General features: G+C 44.1%; 1 protein-coding gene across 1 annotated transcript in view; it reads left to right on the plus strand.

Annotated features, from left to right (window-relative positions):
* Positions 1-1,080: 1,080 nt before the first annotated feature.
* Positions 1,081-26,907, plus strand: part of CPS1 (carbamoyl-phosphate synthase 1) — a 108,041-nt gene continuing 82,214 nt past the window's right edge. Inside the window, exons 1-4 of the mRNA XM_054207993.1 lie at positions 1,081-1,117; positions 15,926-16,033; positions 20,180-20,324; positions 26,547-26,656. Coding sequence (XP_054063968.1) covers positions 20,202-20,324; positions 26,547-26,656 — 233 coding nt within the window. The 5' untranslated portion in view covers positions 1,081-1,117; positions 15,926-16,033; positions 20,180-20,201. The remainder of the gene's footprint in view (positions 1,118-15,925; positions 16,034-20,179; positions 20,325-26,546; positions 26,657-26,907) is intronic.

Consider the following 26,907-nt stretch of genomic DNA (forward strand, 5'->3'; position numbering starts at 1 on the left):
GTCCTGTGGTGGTGTGCCCTGTGCAACCAGCCACGTGCAGTGTACCTTGGGCTACGGGGTAGCATTCATTGGGCCTAATTGTCCTTGAGTGCTGTATTTCTGAATCTAGGCCTTGCTGCCTGGTGTAACGCTGTGCCCAGCTCCCCTTTCCCAGACCCCATAGGCTTGAGATAGGCTGTGACATCCCTGCTTGGGGGCTGGCTGGCTGAAGTGCACAACAGACGCAGCTTTGGTGCTCTGCAGGCTTGCCTGTGTGTCTATCAGGGAAGCACAAATGAATGTGGCTGAGCTTGAAGCTCTTGGTGGCTTGTAGAGTTCAAGTGCAGTGTCACTGCCCCTTGTAGGAGCTGAATCCATCTGAGTTGGCTTAAGGGAAACAGCTGCTAGAAGAATTTACCTTTTGGTGGTGATCAAGAATACCCATGGGAATACATTAGGCTGCTGCATTCATCCATGGGCCAGTCGTATAATATAAGGGATTCTGGTTTTCCATCCATGTGTCCATTCTTTATTACAAACTGTAAAATCAGTGCCCAAAGAAAAGAAAAAAAAATTATTGCAGGAGATGGTGAGAGACAGAAAAGAGGGAATCTCAATTATGTTTGCTTTCAGTTCCTTTTTCCCTCAGCTGTTCCTTGTTTAGTGAATTTCAATCATGTTAACGTTGCCTTGTATTCAAGGCAGGGAGATGAGCTGTGCAGCTTCAGTATTCAGAGAGGCAGCTCTAGCATCAGCAAAAATAACGTGGGGTCTTCTGCTTATGTCCAAACTCACAGCCCTGTATTATGGTCTTCCCTCCCATCTGCAGGTCAAAACAACATTCTCCTTCCCCCAGGCACAGTTCAGTGTTAACTTCCAGCATAAGGCACACCATTTCAGCTTCAGAGTCTTTCTTTTGTTTTTGATTCCCCCCATATTATGGGGTTTTTTCCACATCACTTAAAGACAAAGATGCTTCTCCTAAATTATCCTACTTGTTCTCCTCACCCACCCTGCCAAGGAGTTATGTTTTAGTATGTTATTTTCTAAATGGTCACGGTCACTCAGGCTTTCATGGACCTGTTGCTGCCCAGGATAAATCCAGAGTATCTCACTGTGGCTGTCACCCAGAGCCCGGGTAAGTGACTCATGATTTTTCCTTAGTAACCTGAACCATGCAGAATAGGGAAGGAAAGAAGGAAATGAGGCTGAGAGGGAAGCTGCTCCTGTGTTCTCATTGCAATCCCAGTTACTTTGGGGGTGCTTGGGGATGGGGGGCTTGTTCGTTTACCTTATCTGAAAAGGGCGATGCTAGATTCACTGAAAAAAAAAAAAAACCAACAAACGATTAAGGCAAATCTGTTCAGAACACATCTAGAGATTAATTTTGTGTGGAAGCAGCTATCAGAGTAGACAGAGAAAATGGTGAGAAAACAGGCTCCAGTAGCCTTCCTGGCAGTCCCATAACAGTTAGCCCTAGAAAAATCTGTTTCTGAAGTGACTCTCAATCAACGGTTGAAAAGGCGTTCCAAAATCTTTCTACCTGTGAGAAAAGAACAGTGTGTAATATTTTTTGCTCCACAGCATTGTTTAAAAGACAAATCCTTAGCAGATTTTGGCTGTTGGTGGTCCCTACTGAACTGCTAGCATGTCTGTGGGTCCTGTAGTTACATGGATAAAATTGATGTTTCATAGTCCTCCCTGGAGGAAACCTCAGGATGCCTGGGTGTCTGCTCCCTCCTCCTTCCAGTGAGGATGTGAATCTCTGGCAGATGCTACAGCTGCCTACAGACTACTTGGTGTCCTGCCTGAGGGCTTACTGAAACACCTCCTACCTGAGAGGAGATGCCTCCTCCTGGGGTCACCGTCCTTCACTGACTGGAGGTGTCTGTCAATTCTGTAATCTCACCTACCACTAATCTCCAGTCAGCGGGTGCCCAAGTTGGGCACTGTAGATGTGGACTTGCAAGTGGTCTTTCCAAAATGGTGGTTTGGCATCCACCCCTCTCCATAGCCTCCTCTCAGGGTCAGATTGACCTCAGACAGTGGCCTCCATGCTGTGGACCAGATGGGCTTGGCATGGTAATCCCGTAATAATAAAAGTGAGGGTTGCTTGTTCTGCCTTTGCAACTGCATGCTGCATGTGAGGGAGAGCAGTGAGCAAGGATAAGGTGTCCTTCATAGCCTTGTGGGATGGAAAGGGGATTTGGGAGGCTGTGTGTGGAAATGCTCCACAGGGCATGGTCATCCTCACTGTGTGTGAGAATGTTCTGGAAAACCGTACAGGTAAAGCACTTGGGCAGTGGGAGAGGTTTTGCCTGCTGAAAAATCTCCCCTCGGCGCGTTTGCAGAACTACTGCAATACACAGTTTTGTGGACAGTAAAGAGGTGTAATCCAAGTTGTGGCATTTATCTCCCCAGCTCTGCTTTCTTTTGTTTCTTTTTTGTGTTGGCTGCTTTGTGTTAAAGCTTCAGACAGTACAGAGTAAAAGTGAGGAGCTTCTCAGCTGTATTTTATAGCCTCTCCTACACATTATTTATTCAGCAGCAGCATGGCTAAAGATACTACATATTTAGGGTTGATGTCCAAAGTGTCCTAAGACACATGAAAGATCAAAGTCGAAGATGTCCTTTTCCTCTTTTAATATAACAATTTCAAATATCATCTGTTGTTTCAGCTGTAATGCTATGTATAAACCAGTGATAATTCTAGAAACTTTGCTATTCTTTAATATTAGAGCCGCGGCTCACTGTATTTGATCTCAGTAAAAACTCAAACCTATATTAAGAGATTGAAGATCTTAGTGCCATTCTGAAGCTAAGTAGACTTGTTTTTTGGAAGGTAAAGGAAGTGTTATATCTTGGCATTATGATGGCAAAATTTTTCATTTTGGAAGGATATCCAGAAGAAGGGTAAAGCATCTTATTTTATTGGATTCTTTTTTCCAATTCGCAGTAAGCATGATTGCAGATGGCATTGATTGTTTTTCTTTTAGCCGCTTCTATGAAGAGATCAAAGCCTGCCTATTGGTCACAGAAGCTGAACTAAGCTAGTTGATTATATTGATAGTCTATCTGGGGCACAGCTCACCGATGGCCTGCCTGCATTTGTTGTGGTGGCCAGGTGTTAAGCTAAGTATTCACTAAAAGCCAATCCAGACTCTACACAGGCAGTGGTGGGCTTTGAGCTACCGATTCCTGTTCAGATCTCAGAGATGTGGTAGGTGGTTCTGTGAAAACACCAGCTCGCTGCTCACTAGCAGGCAAAAGAAAGTCAGTTGTTACTAGGAAGGGAAAAGAGCACAAAACTAAGAATGCCGTTATTTATGTCTGCAGCTCACCTGCGTCTCAGATACCATGCTTGATTCTGATCTCATCTCTAACAGGATAGCAGAATTAGAACGGGTACAAGTTGCAGAACTGATCATGGCAAAAAAAAGCTCATCAACTGTGTGGAATGAGTTATGTGCAGGGACTAAGTCCCTAGGCTAGCACTGTTGAGGCTGGAAAAGGGACATCTAAAGAGGGCTCTAGTAGATGTCTGTAAAGTCTTGAACAGTGTTCACTAATGTGAATGGGGAGGGTGATGCACTGGCTTTCAAAGCTAGCAGACATCAACTGAAATGACTGGAGCAACGTTCAAAGGCGAAGGAGATTATTCATATAGTTAAGCTGTGACAGGCTGTCAAGTAAAAAGACATCACTACTTGTGCACGGGAGGTGCCTGAGCCACCGACTCCTGGGAGTTATGAGACTGTGTTAGGGGACGTAGTATGTGTTTGCTAGTATACTGCCCGAGCATCAGTGAAAGGTGGGATTGCCGAATTTTGTCTGGTACCATGTGTTTATATTTTGCTTTATGACATGTTAGCCTGGGTAGAGCAGTTAATAGCCTAATAGTTTTCTAATGATCTGTCTCTGTGTGCAGCTGCATCCCACTTAAGCTACCCGCTACCAACCTAATTGCAGTGTAGCTGCGACTTGTGCTGCTGTGGCTTTGCCCTGCTCTTTTGGGGCTCCGCCACTAGATGCCCCTGTCCCACAAGCAAGGAGCTGGAGGAGAGCGGCACACGCAGAAGGCAGCTCTGCGCTGCTCAGCGCGGGGGCTCTGGCCCTTTTCTGTCCTCAGTAATGAGATCAGTGGTCTGTGCTTTGGAGAAACGCACCTAGCAATCCTCGCTGACGTTTTGCCATTTTATCCTCTTCGTGGACCATAAGATATCGACCCCCAATGCAATGGGAATCCATCCTTTCTTAGCAAACGAAAGGGAGGGGTTGGAGAGCAGAGCTGATTGAGAATAGGAGATCAGTAAGGGCTACCTGAGGGCAGGCGCAAAGAAAACCAGAGAGGAAACTGCTGAGAGCTGGATGAAGCGCTCTGTTTTGGTGATGAGGTTATCTGGAAGACAGTAGGGTTTGTTGAGCCTTTGATAGATTTTCATCCTCATTCTTTTGCTTTGCTGTAATGACTAATGCAATGACAGTTCTGTGGAGGGCACTTGGATCCCTAATGCTGTCTTTGAAGTTCAGTGTGAGGACTGGATGTGATTGCCAATGAAAACATGATGTGGGTATGGCTGATTGCTCACCCTGACCCTGTATTTGACATCTATCTGCCCCTGCGTTCACCTTTGCACGTCTACAGGATGAGCAGTGCACAAGCGTGACTGTTGACTTGTTTGCTTAGCTATGTGAACAGTTTGGGGTGGCAGTGACCAGGGTCTTTGTGACACTGAGCAATAAAATTAGGCTTTACAGGTAATCTAAGGACTCTGAGGGGCACTGAAAGGACCCTGTTGTTTCATTTGCTACCCTATGAAGGTACCTTTTATCCCTTCTTTATAATTGATTCTTCTATTGCTCAGAGTGTGCAAATGTTTTTTTGGGAAGCTGTTGGGTGAGGCCCTTCAATCTTGAGTGTCTATACAATTGGCAATTGGGCCACCCAGGCAGCATTGCAAGGTCTGTTCTGATCCAGCAATGCTTTGGCACCTGTGCCAGTATCTTGATATTCATTCTCCACATCCACCTTTATGGTAACAATTTGTCTAGATTTGTTGTGGTCAGTAAATACGTGCCGTCAGGTCCCAGGTTTACCATTCTGATAGGTTTCAGGTATCTGCTGTTTCTCAGAGCACCCGTCACTCTCTGTGGCTCTCTGAAGATCACTGCTCCTGCATTCCCCATTGTGATCACTCACCTCGATTCCTGTCCCCTGCCCCTGCCAAGCTCGCTGCTGACTGATGTGTTTCTGTGGCTCTTCCCACCACTGGAGAGGGAGGTGGCAGCTGGCTCTGAGGAGGAACTTCTTCAGAGCTTCTTGTCTCCTTCAGGGAAACCTGGTAGAGATCAGTCCATTTCATGACTGCTGTGGCCAGCATTTTCAGACTTCAGATCCCGAAGGGAAGGCAGCAGGTGGGGAAGGAGATATTCCCATTCTGATGAAAGCAAGTCAGAGCAGGTAGTGCACTGACTGCTACTGCTCGGAGATTGGCTCTGATAAAATCTGTGTCTCAATTTTAGCCCAAAGTGTTGCCTCGCAACTGGTATCCTAGAAGTCTCCTGTAGCTTACAGATGCTCTTACAGCCACCCTTCCCTCTTGCAGGTAGAGTGGGTGAGTCACACACCTACAAGAGGCAGGTATTCATTAGCATCACCTAACACAGTCCCTGTGCTAGTAATAGCTGTAATTAACAGTGTCAGTACACAGAAGCCCTGAGACAGCTTCTAAATAAACTACTTTAAATCCTGCCCCCTATAAATGTCTGATGCCACCTAATGATCCTAATTTCCTATAGATTTCTGTCTCCCGTTGATTACTCCAGAGGCTAATAAGCTGTGAACTTCAGTTGAACTCTTCTTCTCCTGGTTCAGACGTTCAGAATGGCTCTTTGCAAAGGCTTACGGTGTCTGGTATCCCCCAGCGCAGCCGGGTGCTTCTTGGAGTGAAGCTGGGCTCAGAGTTACCTTGAACGTAGAGGAAGATGGAGATGGTCACATCGTCCTTTCTGACACATGTGTAATTGTGTTGACAGTTTTGTGACTGAACAGGGACTAGAACGTTAGTCAGTCATTAACATAAGCATGCTAGAAATGGTAGTAAAGAATCTTTTTAGGTGGTGGGTATCTCAATAGGCAGGTGCAGTGAAGCTCCTCTTCCTCAGCTGTGGTGCTGGGTTTGGTGCTGTAGTGTGCAGCCCTGAGGTTTATGCATAGCACAAAAAGAGAAGAGATCAGCAGGGCTTTTCCCAGGTGACCCTCATACAGCTCTGCTGAGGCTGGACCTCAGTCCCTGGGGACAGAGCTGCCCCTGAGCAGAACACTGCAGAAATGCAGGCTTGGATGTGCACCTGACCTTAGAGAACGCCGTTTCATACCTTGGATGTGTCCATAACTCTGCAAGCTTTTTTTTTTTTTCCCCCTTCAAAAAAAGCAAGCTGTTGTGCTGAGGATTTTGGAGGGAGGACTCATCCTGGCTGGCCCAGGGCCAGCACAGCTGGCTGTCACTTGGCCACAAGCCATGCTAGCAGTGCCAGGAGACAGCGCTATGCTTTCTTCTCCAGAGAGTGACATCTCTTGATGGGTCGCTGCCTGGAACATAGGAACAGAGCTTGCTGTGTGCTTTCCTTGTGTTTTCTATATTTTGCCATGTTTTTGTTTTCAGAAGAGCTTTTTAAAGCTTAGCCCTTAAGGATTGAAAATATTTTGCCAACTCACAATGTTGCTCAAAGCAAAGGGGCAGTTTCCTTGCTACAGTCTCAACCTCCCGGCTTTCCACCTTGCAAGAATAATGTTTCACCTCAGTTCGCTTCCTTGTGACTTCTCTTATGATACAGATCAAAGGAAAAGAAATTAATTGCTCACAGTATAGGTGTACATATTATATTGAAGATATTCCTCCTCTAGGATTCTGTTCTGCAATTAACTCATTTCCAGTTTCTCACTTTCTAATTTTTCCTTTCAAGGAGTTATGAAACCAGTGTACAATGCAAACCAGAAGAAACCTGGTGCACAAGGAGGGAGCCTTCCCAAAGAAGGCTCTTGGATATATGGGGATGCAGATTTCTGGCACTTAAAATGTCTGCCAGTCTGCAGATTATCATGTGCTCACTTGGCTAGATTAGTTGATGTTGTTTCCAGTTTGAGTGACTGAAGAGACTTTGATGTGGCCCTTACGGGCAGGCCTATCCGAGAGGCAGGAGAAAAAACAAGTGTGAAACCAGAAATTCCTTCCTTTGGCCAGCAGCGGTGCAGTGCTCAAGCCATGAAGTTCATGAGCTTCTATTTTGAGCTTATTTTGTGCTGAATGGATTCTGAATGCAGGCAAAACAGCCACGGGTTTGGCTGTGAAGGACTGCGTAGGCTTACCCTAAATGGCACAGATGTGGCTTTGTGTAATCTTTAGCCTTGGAGCACTATGATGGAAGTGTCCCATATTATGTATGTATTATTTTAGGCACGTGGAGGGTAGGAAAAGGGTGTGCGTAACACCGCAGCATTTCCAGTGTGGTGAGTTTGAAAGCTGATGACTGTCAAAACATAAAGAATTTCTCATTCCTTATTTTGCTTGGATGATTTTTGGTTATTATTTATTTGCCCTCTGAAGAAGCCTGAAAAGGGTTGCGTCATGACTTTTCCAGGGGGATGCAAGCAGTGAAAGGATGAAATTCATCTCAGTTCCCCTTGTGATCCTTTGCAAATTTGGAGTGAGTATATATTAGCTGAGTGGCAGGATGGATGGAAATGCTGTTAGGGACATTTACTGCAGAGCACTGTGGATAATGTCGTCAAAATGGGTGCCATCCCAACGGAAGGAACACAGTACCTTGAAACAGAGATTTATCACATCTTTAGCTGCATCTCATGGAACCCATTTCCCTGGAAAAAAAAGGCAGAATTGGCAATAGAAGGCAGTCTGAATTGCCCTAGCTGCAGCTATAGTCATAGTTGATACTGGGCTGGTGCTTAAACACAAGCAAAATCTTCTAGATTTTATTTTTTCCTGTGGGTTCTTGCTACTGAAGCCACAAGAACCTCCTACCTCTCCCACCCGGTTATTGAATCTTCTTGTGCCTGTGAAATCGCAGTCCATCTGTTGTAGCAAGATGATAATGAGAGGATGGGTGTAAACAGAAAACTGGAAGCATTCACAGTGTACCAGCACTGCTGTTCTACCTGCTGGATTGTGGGTATTAGGGTCAGAGCTCTAATGAAGAGATTGTATTTTGCCAGGATGAGGCGTTGTGGTAAGGGTCAGGAGAGGAGGAGGGCTAGAGCAATGCCAGAAATTTGTATGTGTAAAGGTTTTAAGCTTCATGTGAATTAGCAGTATAAAAAGGTTGAGTCTTTTCCAAAGTCATGGCTTGAGACCAATTTCTTCTGCTGTTGATGCTGGAAATCGGACCCATGCTGCCCGAAATGAGCTTCCAAATTCTTCAAAGCACACCCCTGAGCGTGCCACAGCTGCAGGGGGATTGCTAGGGGCAGAAGGGAAGGAGAGAGAGAATGAGGTTGTCCGGAAAGGTTAAACATGATTGCAGGCGTGCATGGCTGGCTGACTCCCCAACTGGAACAGGAGAGAGGTAACGCTTGTGTGAAGCACTCTTTGCGGATGATGTCCTTAACATCATTTCCATCCACCCTGCCTACCAGCTGATACGCTCTTTCCACTATATCATTGCTAAATACCCTGTGCTTAGTTCAAACGGTGCTTTCTGTTTCTGTGACTTCTTGCTGCTCAGAGGCAGAGTGTGTGAGGCTCAGACAGCAGCAGGTTGTATCCTGGTTATTCGTGGCCCTTCTGCATTGCTTGGAAGAATTCAGTGGTGCTTCTTTACAAAGTTGTCTCTTGATAAGCTTTCTCACCCCTAGGAGTCTGGTTTGGAGAACTCTGTTTGTTCGTTGTTTTTTTTTTTTTCTTTCTTTTTTCTGCACGCTTCAGATGCTAACGCTTCAAAGAGTTACCTCCTCCCTCACTTCAGCTTCCATGTATCAGCTTTGGTGGTCCTGTTCTGGAGACTGAGAGCCTGTGTTACAGGGAGCGGATGCAGTAGTATGCAGTTGTTCAGACAAAGCAGCACTTCAATGTATTTTTGTTCCATATTTGAACAACCCCGTGCTAGACTTGCACCAGAGTTTCACAGACAGCATGTCAGCTTACCATGGATGATAACAGCCAGTGATCTTGGATGCCTCACTGTATAGATATGTGCTTTTTAAGTGCTCCCGATTCTGAGGGGTCTGTATTTTTCAAGCCTTATTTCCTCCCTCACGTCAGGAATGTCAAACCGAAGCTCTCGGCAGGGGGGTTGGAACTAGGTGATCTTTAAGGTCCAACCCAAACCGTTCTATGATTCTGTGATCCTTCTTGACCTTGTGGCCTATATAAGACAACTCTTCGTCTTTGCTGTGATAAGCATATGCTGTTGTTGAGACCTCTGTGATCAGAGCAACGAAATGAAAACTTTCCAGTTTTATGTAGCTCTTGTGGATTTTTATCAGGTCAGTGCCATTTCATTGCACTGGGTGTGGGAGTTTGATTGCTTTGGTTATAAGGGATTGTAGCATGATGGAATCCATAGGAAGGAGAAATAAATGACTAGAATTTTTTATTTTTTTTTATGGCAGTGGATGAAGATGTAAAACTGAGTATTTAGATGACTTTAATCCATACAGGAAAGTGAATAAGCTACCTTTGTGCTACTCTCCTTTACAATTTGATTGCTCATTTTACTAAAATCTGATAATATTGTAACCATATCTGTTCATGAAGTTAACTATTTGAACACTGATGCCTGCGTTTAGGGCTCTTAGTTGAAGTAGGCATAAACCCTTCCCCCCATATATTTGATATATTCAGGCCCCAGCTTTGACTTCTGTGGGGCTAAGCAAAGCAAATCCACGGATGTGGGTGTTGTGTGTTTTTCTGGTAGGACTGAACCCCGTTGACACTGTCCCGACTGTGCCTGTGCAAGGAACTCCAGACCAGCCGGTTCAGAGGACTGCTGGAGGACCATCGGCCAGACAGGCCTTTTTGGTGTCTCCAGCTCCGTGGTTAGTCACTGTGCTCTCGGGGGGGAGGTCTGGATGCCTAGAGGAGGAAGGAAAAGCATCTTGTGTTACTTTGGCTTTATCAACGTGAACTGTAGCTCCCTAATTTTCCTCAGTGATCATCTGCTTTGTCTTTCCCAAAGCTGAATGAGACAAAATGGTTTGGCATTTAAGATCCTGCCTTCTTCAAATGAACGCAAAACTAGAACCCTGCTGCCTTTGGATACATAGTGGTTTCTTCCCGTGGGGTGGTTAATTCAAACCCTGTCAAACAGTGTCGGAGTGAAATTAGTGACGGGGACATCCCAATACAGAATATCCTCAGGGAAAAGGCAGCCTAACTGCACCTAAAGACTATGGTGCTGGTCCCACTCACACAGCTGCCGGGGTTGTGTGCCCTCCTTTAAGGTGTGCAATGAAAGCACAGACTCTCTTTAAGGCCACTGCTCGCGGTGGGGAGGAGCCTAGTTCTGGGGGTTTTGCTAAGGAAGATGCTAGCATAAAGGGCTGTATTTGTTGAAGTACAGCAGTATGTATCGCTGGGCATAAAACTGTATCAAGTGACTCTCACGCCCCCATGGAACATGATATAGTCTTATAATTAACTCACTCATAAAGTTTCCTCGCTCTTATAAAAATACTAGCTGAATAGACAGTGTTGGAGTTCTGGGGTTAAAGTCCTGAACAGTTACCCGACAGCATCAATTACTTCTTCAAACTTCCTTGCTCTCCTGCCCTAAAAGTGTTTTTCTGTTAGTCAAAATCCTGTCCCTTCTCCACCTTCCCAGCTTGGGGACACTGAAGATCCATATAGCAAGAATTTGTGGTGATATTTAAAGAGAGATGTCCAGGCATGTCTCTGCCTAATGCGTATCTATCTGTAAGTTAAAGCCAGTGCTTCAGTGCATAGCCCAGTGTACAACAGCCAAAGCTTTTTATCTTTTTCCTCCTCCAGGGTAACCACGGGAAGGAAAAATAAAAAAAAGTAGGAGTGAGGAGAAAAAAAAAAAGACAAACAGATTTTGCAAATCCTTCCAAGCTGGAGCACTAGGCATGAAGCAACAAGGAAAATGCTGATTGACCAGGGATGCTGTATGTATGGTTAGAGACCAAGGCCATGTTAAGTAACTCCTATGAAATGTTAACCCCCGCTCCCACCGAACCCAGGAACATCTAGCACTGCATAGACGGGTGCTAAAGGGTAAGAAACTAGGCTGGAGATAAATGTTGTGCATTTCCTTTTCAAAGAGTAAATATATTTATACCAAAGGGAAGACTGATTCACTTTATTCTGTTGGAAGTTAGGGAGGACTTTTCTGTAGAAAACTTTCTATACCTTCTCATATAGAATACGTCAGTTGGAAGGGACCTACAATGATCATCCAGTCCCACTGCCTGACTACTTCAGGGCTGACCGAAAGTAAAAGCATTTTTATTAAGGGCATTGTCCAAATGCCTTTTAAACGCTGACAGGCTTGTGGCATAGACCACCTCTCTAGGAAGCCTGTTCCAGTGTTTGACCACCTTCTCGGTAAAGAAATGCTTCCTAATGTCAAGTCTGAACATACCCTGATGCAGCTATGGTTATTATTAGCCTTATTATAAGCTTTTTGTTATAAGCTTATTATAAGGTTATTATGCGGTTATATATAATATATATATAATATAACATAACCTTATTATAAGGTTATTATAAGCTAATTGTGAGGACTCATCATGTGTTCCATCATTTCAGTGGAGCTGCCTTTTTCCTCAAAATGAGCCTAGCTCTAACCTGACCCAGTAACGTGCTGGGAACAATGAGCCAGTTTTATTTGGGGTTTTTTTGTAGTCCAGGGAACGGCCAGTTCTCCTACCAGTGGCAGTTTTCCAGAGTGCCTAGCTGTGAGGGCCTGTTGTTCTAGGAAATATATATGTCTATAACATGCTCTTGTGATCTGGTGCTTATCTCTTCTGATGGATGCTTTTTTTCTCTACTCAACTCCTTACTTCCCTTCTGGGACTTCCTGGTCATGGATCTGATGTCCCAGACCACAGGGTGGTGTGTGAAGGGTCTGTCCAAGATCCTCTGTAGATGTTCACCAAGAAGGTTGGATCAAATGGTCTGTCACTGGTCAAAATGTCCATGAAAAAAAATTTGGTCATAGAAGCTTTGATCTTAGCCAAGTTGTATTTGACTGGGAGGAATGGACTATGAAGTCAAAGAAAAATAACAGAACTGCCCAGTGAACACAGTGTGTGCCTGTGCGAATGCACATACAGTTTTGTATGCATAAACTACCAGCTGAGGGACAGCTTATGTTGTACCTTCATTCTAATAAAAGCCTGTTTATTTATAGTCTAATCAAGGGCAAGGCAATTTTGTTTTCCTTTGCTACGACAAACACACGGGGGTATGATAACCTATCAAATATTCACCCACGATAGAACTGCCGCAGAAGGAAGCAAGCCTAAGATGAATCTTGAGTGAATGCAGCTAATCTTGCATTGTAAGATCATCTTAATTTTAAACTGTGTAATTTTAAATGTGTAGCATGTGGGAGACAGTGTTTGTGCAGCCCTTTTGATTTGGTTTTATTTTGTAAAGCCAGCTTGGCCCTTTTTAAGGCTTGTTCCACTGGGAACAAGCAAGTGGAATGTACGAGCCTCTGGAATTACAAGGGAAAAGGGATGACTCCTAATCCTGGCCCCCATTTGTAAAAATGTCTTTTTAGAAAATGTTGGGGAATGAGAAATCTTGCTGCCTTCAAACATCTTCCAATAAATAAGAGTTCAGCTCTGGACTGAAGTCAGACACGGCAGACACCTGTCGGGCAGCTCTGAGACTCCTGGGGCCAGTCTCCCTTGGCGGCATCGGCATGGAAGTGAGAGTCGTGGCTGAGGGGTGGTGCTCGGTCCGGCACTGGGGGCAAACTGCTCTTCGTGGAGCCATCATTACCCCTCAGCAACGCTCTTCTGGCGGCACTCACTTTTAGCTCACTAAGGGTTTTCTGAAGTTGGCCTTTTGGAATAATGTCAGTCTCTTTCAGGTACTGCAGGGGTTTTCTGTATTTCTTCCAAGTCAGCTGATCTAAGAGGAGCTGCTAATCCCAGTGGCAATGGAATTTGACCCATTTTCAAGACGTTGATTCTTTTTTTGTTGCTGAAGATAAGAGCCTTATCTTTGTCAAGTTTGGGTGAAGCATGGGCTCCGCATCCCAGACAGCAGATGAGTGTACCCTGGGCTGCTCAAGCCTTAAAGAAAAGTTTAATCTCCTTGAAAATGGATTTTCTTTAACCTGGGAATAGGTATCTAACAGTCTTGTTGTCAAGCATTATATAAACTTTTCTGGTCAAAAGGCTGTCTTGATTACTGCTTCTACACAAAATCTGGAAAAGAAGGGAGGTGCCAAGGTAGACAACTCAGAATTAACAACAAATTAGCCTTTTTTTTTTTTTTAAAGCCATCTTTCACATGGCTTTGGGTTGAGATTTTAAATTATTTTGTTACAGTATTTTTTCCTGTTACAAAATGAAAAGTCTTTATTAGCGTTTAAAACTACCATATAAGATGTTAACTGAAACTGTCACAGGGCCTCTTGATTGATCGTTAACACTTTTGCATCCTGAATCCCTTTGGTATTTGCTACCACCACTGGATGCTTTGCTTGTTTTGAGGCATGTTTCCTTCATTTTATGAAACTGTGTGCTGGGTGCGAGGGTCTGTTTCCACAGCTAAGGATTTACCTTGCAGAACTAAATTACTAGTAGCTGTCGGCTGGACTGAACTAATATTTTTGAAGAAAAGTGAAACTGCATCTCAGTTTGATTCTGATGCTTTTTGACATTTCAATTAAAATACCAAAATGAAAGACGTATATTTTTTTTAACTGAAATTTGCTTTTTGGTTTGGGTTTTGAAAACAAACAAACAAAAAAAAAACAACAGAAGGAAAATTTTAATTTAAGAGAAGAAAAATACGTTTCTCTAACAAAAAAAATAATTCTGCAGTAGTTCAGATAATGACTTGCAGTGTTTCGTAAAATCAGGTTTTGAGCAACTGTTTAAAACGTTTCTTTATACTTTTTTTTTTTTGTTTGCACTCCCAAACAAAAAGTGACATTCAATCAGAATTAGGGAGGTGTTTCAAGTTATAGTTACTGGGCTTTCCATCTGAAAAAATTAATGTATCCTTGTTTTCTTCAGAGTGGGCTTTTGTCAGCCAAACACCCATGAGAAGAGGCTGCATTTTGCACTGTATCTCAGGCCCTCACCAGCCTGAGGTTTGCGCTGCTTATTCAAAGAACACTTGCACGTTGTGTCTTCCATTAATTTATGTTGGCTCAGGGCTCAGATTTGAGAGTTCTTCACCCAGACATGCATGTTTTCTGTGAGCAAGGGCTCGCAGAAAAAAAAAAATAATACAAATAATGATGCAACAATTATTTTGTTCATTCTTACTTTTTGTTGTGTTCCTGTAAGTGAGCAGTAATGGGGGAAACTGTTTAGCGTGAAGTCTAGTGTAGTAGGACTGTTGTCACTTCCGTGCTGTGCTTTGCTGCAACTCGGACAGGATGAAAGCTCACAGTTTTATCCAAATGGATTCAGGTCTATGATAGAATAATTAGTAAAATAAAAGTCAACAATCAGCAATGCTTGGCTCTTTGGATAACAACCAGTCTCTCCATCTCTGGGGAATCAAGCAGGTGGATTTTTAATAAGGTTTATTTGGCTTGTCACTAAGTTAGGCGAGCAAAGAAAGTGGTTATCAATGTTTATGCCACATGAAGGCACTCTGAAACAATAAGAGAGCATACAGGCTGCTGATTGACTCAAAATTTGAGACTGAAAGGGAAGAGGAATTGCTACGGCCAAACTTTGGTCTTTTTTCTATCTCTCTAGATATCTGTAATATACCTCTGTCAAGGTACCAGTTTGCAGGAGGTGTCAGATCCCAGGTGTTGCAGAACGGATTAGCCATTCCCCAAACCATGCTTCATACTAACCTGCATGTCTTGTTCTGCCGGGTTTTGTGGACTTCCCCAGTCATGTGTGTCTGTGGATGTGCAGTGTGGTTCGTGTCAGGTGGATTCCCAACTGCAGGGACATGCCAGACTTGCCTTCCATGCAGCTGCACGCACGGAGAAGATCTGATGCTTCCACAAAACTTGTATCTCCGTGTGTGCCTTCTAGAGTCAGTCTATGCCAGCAGAGCAGACACAGCCTGTATTTCTAGCTGTCCAGAAATTCTGAATGAATGTATGAAACCATCAGTTTCGGCTAATGCAGAATTTCTGTCTGGAAAAATACAGGATCTGGCAAGACTTGAATTTGCTATAATTTGAAATGTAACTCTTTAAAATGTGTCTTCTATGCTGAGGTCTTAAATTTTTTTGTATCACCTCTACAAACCTTTTTTGCTTCATATATGAAAGCTGAAGTTCTCTAATAATGAACTGCTACTGTTTGGCTGGACTTCAGGAAGAAGGAAAAATGTCAGGATGTACAATCATGTGGGTTCGTAAGGGTGAATCAAAATGCATCACCCAATTCTGAAGACCGTATTTTGACCTATCCCATTAAAATTTAAAATATCCTTTTCCTCTGGACCTACTCTAAAATAGAACAAACTCTGGGGGGGAAAAAAGCCCCACATTCTGGCTGTGGCTTAAGTAACATAATTCTGGAAAGCGGAGGGGTAAGGCTTGCACTTGATTCTTACTCCGTTCCGTTCCTCTACATATACTCAAGCGAAGATCAGTCTTAGTTTTGAAATTCTTGGCTTGTCACAGTTCGCATCACAATTACCATGTTTTCTAAACATCATGGGGTTTGCTTGAAATGCTTCATTTGATCTGAGATTGGCTCAAAGCAGCAGATCTGAAAGCATAACTGAGCTTGATTTCTATCCTGCAGCAATCCAAGAGGATGAGGTGATGGAGCATGCCTGGATGCTGTTAATTCATTTGCATGTGAACAAGATAACTTCAGTTTATTCCCCCCACATACTGCAAAACCAGTAAGGTATGCTCTCGGAGGTAATGGGGTTGATAGACTTGTTAGCAATATGCTGTGAACAAAAACTGCTATCTAGCTCAAACTTACTGTTATATCCACTGCAATGATCTTGCTTGATAAACTGACACCCGATTAGAAAACGTAGGGCAAATCTTAATGTTTTTTCAGGTGCTTTCAAAACTCTTACTATAAGCTCCTTGGGAAGCAAGTGTAGCTCGCCTTGAAATGGAAGACAGGGTTTGCAAGTCACTCTGAGGGCTTTTCTGCTGGCTGTAGGGATGGAGGAGAGTCTTTGTCATGTTCCCTGCAGCAGCAGAGAATTTCAGTTTTGCTGGCACCTTCAACTATTCTGCTTTTCCACTTGGTAGTTTTTGAAAGGTGTTTCAGTTGGGGTATGACAGGGTGGTCAGAAATCAGACACAACCTGACAGATGGCAGGAGGGTTTTCCAAAAGCATCTGAAGGACACCTGGGAAAAAACTCTTCTCTGATCTCAGCTATAAGGAGAGTCCAAGCAATTCATCTGCACTGCTTGTTACGCTGATCCCAGTCCGGGGGAGACTTGTGCTGCTGGAGCTCCACTGAGCTGGAGCTGGGGACTTGCACTGATGTGAGTCTGGCCCAACATGCCCACAAACTGAGTCTGATCTCTTGTCTTTTGAGTAAGAGCAGAACTACCTCGTGCTTTTTACAGACAACTTGAAAATTAAAAATCCTGCATAGCTTGGTTGCTTATAGCAGAGCTTCCCAGCTGTGACGAGCGGCTTTGGGAGATTCCATTTTGGGGTGTCAGTCCTGGGGCACCTAAGCAGGGCCTCGAGTGCTCTGAGCACTTTTCTTCTGAAAACCAAGCTGTTTTGTGTTAAGCTTCTGAAAATGTAGACACTTAACTTTCTTTGAATATCTTGGCCCTGGGGATTTATAACGCCACAGACCACTGATTTTGTTTGGTTTTTATGGTACAGTGGGACTGTGTGATGAATTTCATTTCTGGTGGCTTTCACTTGTAAACACTAAGAAAAAGCTCCTCATTTTAATGGGCACTTTGCTCTCCTAGTCCTGCTCCCTCTCTGTGTATGATATAGCGTAGATGTACAAAACAAAAGGCAGCCTGCCTTTCTCTAAACGGCTGTGCCAGCTCTGAGGCCATGGTAAGGAAGCCCGAGTTGTGGGTACTCCCCCCCCTTTCTCCCCAGTACTCGAACTGTTCTTGTCTTAGTAAATCTGCCTTCATGGCTTTGCATTCCTGATTTATCCGATACGTGTCCTTTCTCCAGAGCCCCTGCCCAAACTTTCTTCCCTGAAGGTACCATACAATTGCAAGTTTTAAGGCAGGTTTTAAGCTCACACAGGGTGGTCGCATCTCCATAAAACCACTGGTGTCTGCTCTCTTTTTTTTCCACTCTTCCATGGTTGGTTTCTTTTTCCATATTGATTCCCTGTTTCTTAGTGATTCTGCCTCTTCTGAAGATCTTTATGTTAAGCAAAGCATATACTTAAGATCTGTCCAAACCACAGAAAGCTTGTTTGTATGTTGACAGCTTTTTCTAAACTGAGGCTTGTCTTTGGAATACCTGATATATTTTCTGGCCTTAAAGAGTCAACAGTTCATCACTTCTTTTTAGCACATTGGCAGTGAGACAAATAGCTTGGATTTTTTTCCCTGGTTTTGGCAGAGGGAAGTTCCCTCATGGTGGTGGAAGCTTTGAAAAGGAAAGTGGTTCTTACACTGCAAGAACAACCTTCCTAATCTCAGAAGGTCTGGGGTGGGCTTAATCAATTTTGATAAGAAAACATGGATGAAAAAAGGGAAGACAGCAGGGTCAAATCTACAGCAGTAGTCAATGGGGCATCCTTGCTGTGGGGGTGATGAAGGAGAGTAGGTCTTTGCCTGTTGTTCCCCCATAGAGCATTTCATTTGTGATACACAGCTGCCACATGAGATGTGTGTGCGTACTGCAGATCCATGACAAACAGAATCCAGTTCATGATGTGCTTATGCAGCTGTTTTCATCTGCCAAATGGCATGGTCCTTTTTCTGCGCACTCCTGTCCCCCTGTGTTCGTGTTCTTGTGGTGAAAGGGTTAGTTTTTAGCTGGATCATCTGCCACATTGTGCAGCCATGTTGAAACCATTGAAACGCAGGTGGTGGAAGGGGGTGGTTAGGAATTAGCAGTTACGGGGCTGAAACTGGCAGTGTGAATTGGTTCTGGTTCAAACACGTGTATACCCAGGGTCCAGAGTAACTTTCTGTCGTTGGTAGAGAATAAAACAGAGTGCAGAATTTGTCCTTCAGTATAGCTGTAACAGAGGGTAGTGCTTGTCACCTTCCAAATGCTATGTATGGCATTCGTGCAGTGTAAAGCTAACATAATGTGACTTTGGAAGAAAGCTGGCTTCTGAATTTCACGTTCTTTTGTGTATTAAGATGACCTTTCTAGTCCAACGTATAGGTCTTTGCAGTCCATTTGCTTCTAAGTGTGCCTTTGCTTTCTGTACATCTTCTCTCCTACCTGTATCTCCAACCTGGACCACTACAGGCTAGAGCCAAGTGAACAGAAGAATAGCTAACTAAAACATTTCCTGGTTCTCTGTATTTTTTTTTTGTTTGGTTGGTTGCAAAAAGCGAAATCCGTGTCTCTCAAGGTCCTTCTGTGGATCAGAATGATTATCAGCTATCTTCTTGTAGGAAAAATGGTTATGTCTTTCCGAAACCACGTTCCAGTTACCAGGGAACATTGTTGGCTTGCTTCTCCCAGCCCTGCACACTTGCAAAGCTCCTGTGAAGCAGTGAACTCTTGTACACCCCGTCTGCCTTCCACCCCACCTCTGCCTGTCTCTTCCAGTCATCTAGATTGTTTCTCATCCCAGTCTGCAGTAAGCTCTCCACATCACAGAGGGTACCCAAACCCATCGTGTTCTCTTCTCTGCCTTTTGTTACGTGCATGATGGTTCAACCTGGTGCTATAATGAGCTGTGCGGGAAATATTTAATTTGATACTGGCATCAATTTAGACTAATCTCAAACCACTGTATACAAAGAAGTCCTGATTATTACTGTCAGTGATTAGAAAAGGTCATCTAAATCCTTTACAGCAGTCTATGTCCAGCTGCTAAAAAGTAGTCTGTACATTTTTTTTTTTTCTTGCTCTGAGCTAATTGAGGCTTTGATCACCTGGGGTTCAAAAGACACCTCATCATTTTAGTTCTTGAAGAATAATAATGTGCATGCTTGTCCCACAGCTTTTGTCTTCATTAGGCATTTTCAGGCCTGGCTAATGAGGAACATGATTCTTTTTGAAGACTATTGTGTAGGGTTATAGGGAATATGTGACAGTTACAAAGGTCTGTAGTCAGTTAAGAAATAGCATATGGAACATTTCACCTTATTTCATCTGTTGTTCATTGAAATTTTACCAAAAGATGTTTTTCTCTTGCAGCCATTTATTTTTGCTGGTGATGTCCTTTTCATTTACGTGGGGAGGGGCAGCACTTTGGGACCTGCGCTAGGGCTTCTAGGGACTATGTACTCTCCAAACACAAAATAAAAAGCCTATGGCTTTCCGCAGAGTTTGGTCTTCCCACTTTACTACTTTTAGTAGAAGCCTGCTTGCAGGCAGTGGCAGGCTGTCCCACTAGCTAACCTGCGGGCCCCAGATCACATGATGGAGAGCACTCAAAAGCATTGTAGGAACAGACTGGCTTAATTGGCCCAGCCCACGTGCTGTTAGGAGAAAAAGTGGTGCTGTTGCTTGTCTCTGACTGAAATGTAGGGCTGGTTTCAGAGCATGAGGACTGTCTTGTTGCTGTGGGTGTGATTTCTCTAGCAGGTTTTGCTGCCTTCCAGCAGGCAGAGCTGGTGTCTGGCCTGTGATGCAACCCCTACGGCAGTGCTCAGAGACCAACGGAAGAAGTGTTGCAAGGGTGCCTAGCCAAGCACCCCTCCAAGGAGGGCGGGAGGAGGTGGGGCTGCACCAGAGCCTTTTACTGACAGAATAAATGGGAAGGTGTAGGGCAGCGCTGTACAGTCAGTCCAGCACACCTGCTGTGTCTCGGTTGTCTTCCCTTGTAATCTGCAATATTGTCTGCGCCAAATCTTGAAGAAATACATACAAGCAGATTTTTGTTTTGTCTTGTTTTCTTTAAACTTTAGTTACTGATCAGCAACTTTCAAGATGACAAGAATTTTGACAGCTTGCAAAGTCATGAAGACTTTGAAAGGCAGACTGGAGTTTTGCAATGTGTCTGCTGATCGCCGGAGTTTCTCAAGGACTGGTACCAGACTGTTGAGCACCAAGGTAACAGTAACTGAGCTACTGTGGTTTAATAGATGTGTTTGGCATGCTGAGAGATAGCTTGCTGCAGATAACAGGGCTTACCTAGACACAAATTTGAACCAAAGGAGATTTGTCTGAACCCTAAGCAAGGGGGTTGCTTGGCTAAATGGTTTTATTAGCTAAGCAAACACACTTTTTGTGTAGTCTGGAATGGAAATTATAGGGTAAATTGCACCAGAAGGTGGAAGTTCAGGGTTTCAGTTAATTATTATGTGGTATTTTCTTTAGAAACACCCCACCCTCCTATAGGACTGATAGCTAACAGAGCAGATCTTTCAGTCCATATAAGCATGAATCAGCTAGATATTTAAAAACATGCCTCACTTGAAGCATGTGATTAATCCTGTTGGATCCACAAAGGATCCATTTTCAATGTATTGAAAACCATGATGGCCCTGAGATTAATAGGAGAGGTAGACAACTCTGTGAATGCATCAGCGGATCAGCTCTTGGTTTACAGGGGCTGGAACCCCTTAGTTCACTTCCCCAACTTTCCTCTGCTCTGTTTCAAGAGCTGCATTTGACCAGCCTTGCTCGTGTAACTGGGCAGAGCACAGTGGTGAAATGGGACTTTCTGGGTGAGTTCTGTAGCACTTGCAGTGTTTTGTCATTGGGCGCTTCGTGTTGAAAAGGGACCCTTGCGTGCGTATCCTGTTGAATCAACAGTGTAATAGAATTAGCAACTGGGGGAGTGATGTTTCAGTGGGTGGTGGGGAAGAGCTCTTCGAGACTTGGGCTGGGGGTACCCAGTGGATAGCTTTGCGTCCGAGTGGGGAAGTTAACTGTAGTTGTGAGACAGCTGACCAAGTAATGACTTACAGCTGGGTTCGGTGTTCCAGCCATCATTAGGGGTAACGAATATCTGTAAGAAGTTTGAAGAAAGAGTGAAATGTGAAGTAATTAAGGTGTGTGGGCTAATGGCAGTGTAGGTAATGATCCCATTCTCCCATTATTGCAAGCTGAAATGAGCATTTAGTTGCCTTTTATTGCTTTTTCTTAGTGGGCTATTTTAGGTAGCATAACAAAATACAATGAAAACATGTTTCTAACCTATGTATAAGCTAAGTAAAGTATTAGAGAGCATGAGGGAGAGGTGGTAGTTTTAGTAGAGTGCCTAGTAATTCTCCCAAGACTATTTTATGTCCAGTTAAACGCAATGCGTGTGGGGAAACACCATCGTAGGTGCGCAGTCTGAGATGTGGGGACTCACAGGTCCACATTTCCCTATTGCATCCCATCCTTCAGTTCTAAAGGAGAGATGGAGCAGCCATGGGTGAAAGAGGGGCACAGAGAGCAGATGGGAGAGCCCTGTGGGCTCTCTGTAGGGGTACTTAGCATCACTGGTTTTGGGGTAATCAAGCTTCTTTATAATTCAGGAATGGGCAGAGAGACTGCAGCTCAAAGCTTGTATCTTTTAATGCTCATCTGAGGCCGATGTAGTTAAATGGAGATGTAAAGAGTAGTACAAGCAATAAATAGGTGGCTTGTAACAGTATAGCTGGCTCAGTAAGGAGAGGATTGGGAGAGCTATAAAAACCACCAGGAGCAAGCTAAAAATATGGTTAGAAATGAAGAGGAAAGGAGGAAAATTTTTGAGCATTGGCTTTAGAAACTATTTCAGCTTACTGTAAAAGGGCTCTTCAAAGACATTTTGAGGCAGATGGAAAGTAACTGAGAAAATGACTGCATGGGAAGCAGAGAGATGGGTGAGGAGCTGACAGATCAGTCACAAGCTACCGCATTCCTCTCCCTCTGGAGGTGACAGGGAGGGGCAGGTGAAGCTGGGCCTGTTCCCCCACAGATGGGGGGAACGTAGTGAGCTGCTGCTGCGGGGGAGAAGAGGTGCTCGTTTCCTTGGGTGCTTACTGACTTCTGCTAGCTGCCTCACCCCGCTTCCTTTGGCTTTTGTCATGAACAAATATTCGTGTCACTGTTGCGAGCAGCCTTAAGAAGAGTCCAAGTTGTAGGAGCTGTGACTCTTCCACCATGGTACCTGTGTTGTGTTTCTGGCTTTGCTTGTTCTTTGGCTTGGACAGTAAAGGAACTGAGCCGAAGCTTCTCCCTAAAGTTAGCATAAGTGTGAATCTTCTTTGCTGTATCCCAAGACACTGGCCTGGCTTTTGATTCATTTTTTTATTCCTGCTCTTTCTTTTTTTCTTAATTTTAGCCAGAAGCAAATGTGCTAAAATAAATTTTTATTTATATATATATAAGATTGGCAAAGGAAGTCTTGACTGTTAGCAATGTCCAGATAGATTTTCAGCCTGCGGTGGCATAGTACTCACAAGAAGAGATATTTTTCTATCAAAGAGAAAACTCTTCCTTTATTGCTGGTTATTGGGTCTTGGGAGAGTGGTTGTAGCACAGTCCTGGCACCAGCTTTCTACTGTAAAAGAAATCTGGTGGCTTTTGGCTTCTGCACTTCTGATATGTTGGCTGTTACGTAGCCAGCCAGATCTGTGTGCCGAGAAAATCAGCAGAGGCTGTTGTGCTGCATGGAATCATGGCCTGCCTGAGAAAGATCTTTTATCATCTTCTTACTGGAGGGAAATAAACTGGCCTGCACTGAACCTGAGTCCCAGCTTGTCTCTGCCATACATGGGTGCCCATCCTGGCTTTAGTACTTGGCATGCTCATAGTCCTCCGGCAGCCCAGCGCTCAGGGTTCAATGTGGCCTTGCCAAGACAAACTGAGGGATTTCTTTGGAGGGGAAAAACTTGACTGCCTTGACTGCCCTATGAGACAAGTAGAAAAGAGGAAAAATTACCTGTTCACTTTCCAGTACAGGGGTTCATAGCAGACATGCTTTAAAAAACAAATTCTGCTGCAAATCTTCTGAGATTTTTGCAGATCTTTGTCATCCATCCTGTAGATAGGAAGGGCTGTAACAGCAGGGACCTAACTGGAAATAAATTAATCTGTTTTTTTACTTTCTCTCTCTTTTTTTTTTTTTTAACTGCTTCAGTGCTTTGTTTGTCATGTGTGAAGTGGGACCTGAACTAGTTAACTCTCTAAGTTGCTTTGACAAAATGCACAAAATCTAGCAATACTGCAGCAACAGCATGACCCTCTCTGATAGCCATCTCCATCCTCACAGAGCCATGCAGTCTCTCTGGAGCACAGGGAGCTCTGCTAAAGGTAAAGCTACTGGTGTGTAGGAAGGAGAAATCAGATTGCAAACGGTGTCTCACATTGGGGGGGGGGAGTGTAGAAGAAACATTTTAGTTGAGAGTAAACAGAGATTTATTCGCAACTACATGGGAGTGCTTCTGAGAAGGGTGGAGACAAAAGGACCTCATGGAAGCTCTGGGGGTTTTGTTTATTTCTTGCTTGTTGTTTTTTTGAAAGTGAAAATCTCTCCCAACTAATCCCTGATTGAGCCAACTGGCCTTCTTTATAGCCTGTAAATCACTTTTCACATTAAAAACAAAACTGAAAAGACAAGATAGGCTGTCAGCTTAGGGATATGGTAACACCTCCACTGGAAATGTAAGCAAGAATAATTGCTTCTAGAATGCTCAACAAACAAACCAACCACTTAATTAAGAAGAATAAATCAAGTAAGGGAGGGAAACATTTGAACATCTATCCCTTGCTATAGCTGAACTGGCAGGCAGGTTATGGTTGCTCGGAGACATTCTTCTGCATTACTTGAACACTGTGTAGGGGCTCTAATAGTACAATGGGGACTGCTGTTCAACAGAAATTATTTCTGTGCTGGTCTGGTGAGTAGAAGGGCAGGTGGTCTGTGGTGGGAGGAAAGACATGCAGATTCCTGTCAAGTACTATAGAATCATAGAATCATTTAGGTTGGAAAGGACGTTTACGATCATGGAGTCCAACTGTTAACCTAGCACTGCCAAGACCACTTCCAAAGCATGCCCCTAAGTGCCACATCTACATGTCTTTTAAATACCTTCAGGGATGGTGTCTCAACCACTTCCCTGGGCAGCCTCACTATAGTGGGGGTGAAGCTCTGAAGGTCATGGTGATTGCTCTGGATCTTGGCTCCCAGGAAGTAGATGGACCTTAACTTTTCTGATCACTTCACAGTTGTGGACTTTGATGCGTGGAGGATTCTCCCAGACTGTGTTTTCAGCTGAGATTGCAATTCAGGTGATTACCCCAACTTGTTCCAACAAGTGGTAGGACTTGCTTGAACTGGAGTTAATATTTGGGTGGACTGAAATACATGGCCTGCTGGGGGAAAAGATCCATCTCTTGAAACCAAGGCTGAGAGAAACCGGTTCCTACATTGTCTCCCATATCGGCAGCGTGGGCTGGGTTTTCAGCAGGCTTCAGGAAGGGTAGAGGTCCTGTCCAAGCCCAGCCTGAGGCACCCAGGCGACCTCTGTGCTTTGTAACTGTTTGAGTCTGTGGCAGCTTTCTGTAATGACAGGCTTAGTGATATTAGGAATCTGATCAAACCATAATTTTTATTTGGGCTAAATCTAGGGGATTTAGCCACAAAAACTATATTTATAACTGGAGGGGGGGAGGACTTTGGTGTTGCAGACTGTCCCATCCAATGGCGTGGGAAGGTTCAGAAAATGATGGCTAAGCCTTCTGAGAATGACTGGATGTTTGACATTAATGAGGAAAAAATGCAAAGCTAAAGCATCCCAGATGCACAGAATTCAATTACTTGGCAGTGCAGTTTGATTTTTAGTGTATTTTGCAGTACATTAGTAATTGATCTGTGCAGTATTTGTAACTGCAGAGGAGCTGTAGATGAATGTTTGCCATGATTGTTACAAAACGTTCAATGCTGGGAATGAAATTTCTCCTTTCTGTGACTGTTCATCTGATTTACGGCTAATGGAAAGTAGCTCTCCTACTCCTTTCTACAGCAAATTGATCTTGATTCTTCTTTAAAAAAATTCCAGTAAGAGGAATTGTTCTGTAAAAAACCCAATATTGAAGTTAAATCATGGTGAGAGCTGCTGCCTGGTGGGACAAGCTTGGCACATCTCCTGTGGCACGGGCCATTGGGGTTTTTGCACTGGTCATTGCTCTATGGCTGCAGCTCTGTGCCCAGGAGGCAGCTGGGCTTGCCTTCCAGAAGTGGAAGTTTCTCGGGCCCCAAAAAGTTCATCGTCCAAATTCTTTTAAGCCCAGAAATGTGTTGGCAAATCTATTTTCAGCTTTGCTTTCTCTCTCTCTTCCCCTGCATGTCATCGGTCATCCTACTGCCTGAAGGAATCTCCCAACTCATTGTCATTTCTGTTGTGCATATAGTTGTTATTTTTTTTGGCAGAAGCTGGAGTTCTCAGGTGGTTTCCCATCCAATTCCTAGACAGGCTAAGAAAGGTTTAGTTTCCAAATGAGGCAAAAGAGGGGGTGTTTAGTCTGGTATGTGCAAAGATCCAGCTGTGCCACAGAATCTCTTAATGACTTTTGCAAAAGTCACTCTCTGTGTCCCATTTTCCTCAGCTGTAAAACAGTAGTTAATCCTGTAAGGCATCCCACAGCTAGCGTGGGACTCAGCTGGGCTCAGCGCTCTCTGAAAGAGGTGCAGTTTTATGGGAAGTTTTCCTCTAGGCTGCTTGTTCCATATCTACCTCTTCCAGGACAACTTATACCTATCCCTGAGGCAATTGAGACCACAAAAGTCTGTCTGATCCACGAGGTCCTCTCTCCTTGTGTCCTACAGTGGAATGGACTGGTAAATTGAATTTTGCTGTCTGACACCAGTCCAACCAAGCATACCCTTACTTTTAGGGGCTTAGCTGTACGGCTGCAACAGCAGTTGAGCAGCTGTCAAAGGTGACAGCTGGATGAGAGCCAGCACGCTCAGCAGCAAGCCTTGAGCAAACACTGAGGAGAGAGGCCATCCTTTCCCTGCAGAGTCACGATATTAGTTCATTGCAAGACACAATGGGGGGCAGGAATGAACAAAGTGATAGGGAAGGAGCGAGGGTGATCCCACAATAATAGCGGCACGTGCTCTGCTTGTGGTGAGGTTTGCCAGCTGCCTTGCCCTCATTAGGAGCACAGTGTTTCCTAAGTGTTAGAAAGAAAAAGAGCATCAGGAGACTAGTGAAAGAGACAGTATCTTGGCAGCTGGGAATGGCAGAGGGGCAAGAATACTTACAGCATGAGGCAGGTGTCCCAGGTGTTACCTGTGTAAACATCAAGCCTTTTTTTTCCTGTGTTTGAGTCTCTTCATGTGCCTTTCTCTAGGCGCAGACAGCGAACTTGGTGCTGGAAGATGGGACGAAGATGAAGGGCTATTCTTTTGGCTATCCATCCTCCACAGCAGGGGAAGTCATATTCAACACGGGTCTTTCTGGGTAAGGCAAAAGCAAATGAGATGTAAGCACCAAAACTTCTCTGGGAGCTTGCTGAAGTGTGAAAGCGGCTTTTTTTCAAGCTTCTGGGGTCCTGATCTAAACATGTAGTGTCCTGTATGAGAAGACACTGTAGTCCAAGGATACAGAGAGATACTGTTAGTGAAGAGATTTCAGGCAGTCCTCTTGTGTCATAGCATTTGTGGTGATGAGCAACTTTAAAGACTGATATAACTAACCATGATAGTGAGGTA

The sequence above is a fragment of the Rissa tridactyla genome, chromosome 7, assembly GCF_028500815.1.
Source record: "Rissa tridactyla isolate bRisTri1 chromosome 7, bRisTri1.patW.cur.20221130, whole genome shotgun sequence".
Taxonomy (NCBI): domain Eukaryota; kingdom Metazoa; phylum Chordata; class Aves; order Charadriiformes; family Laridae; genus Rissa; species Rissa tridactyla.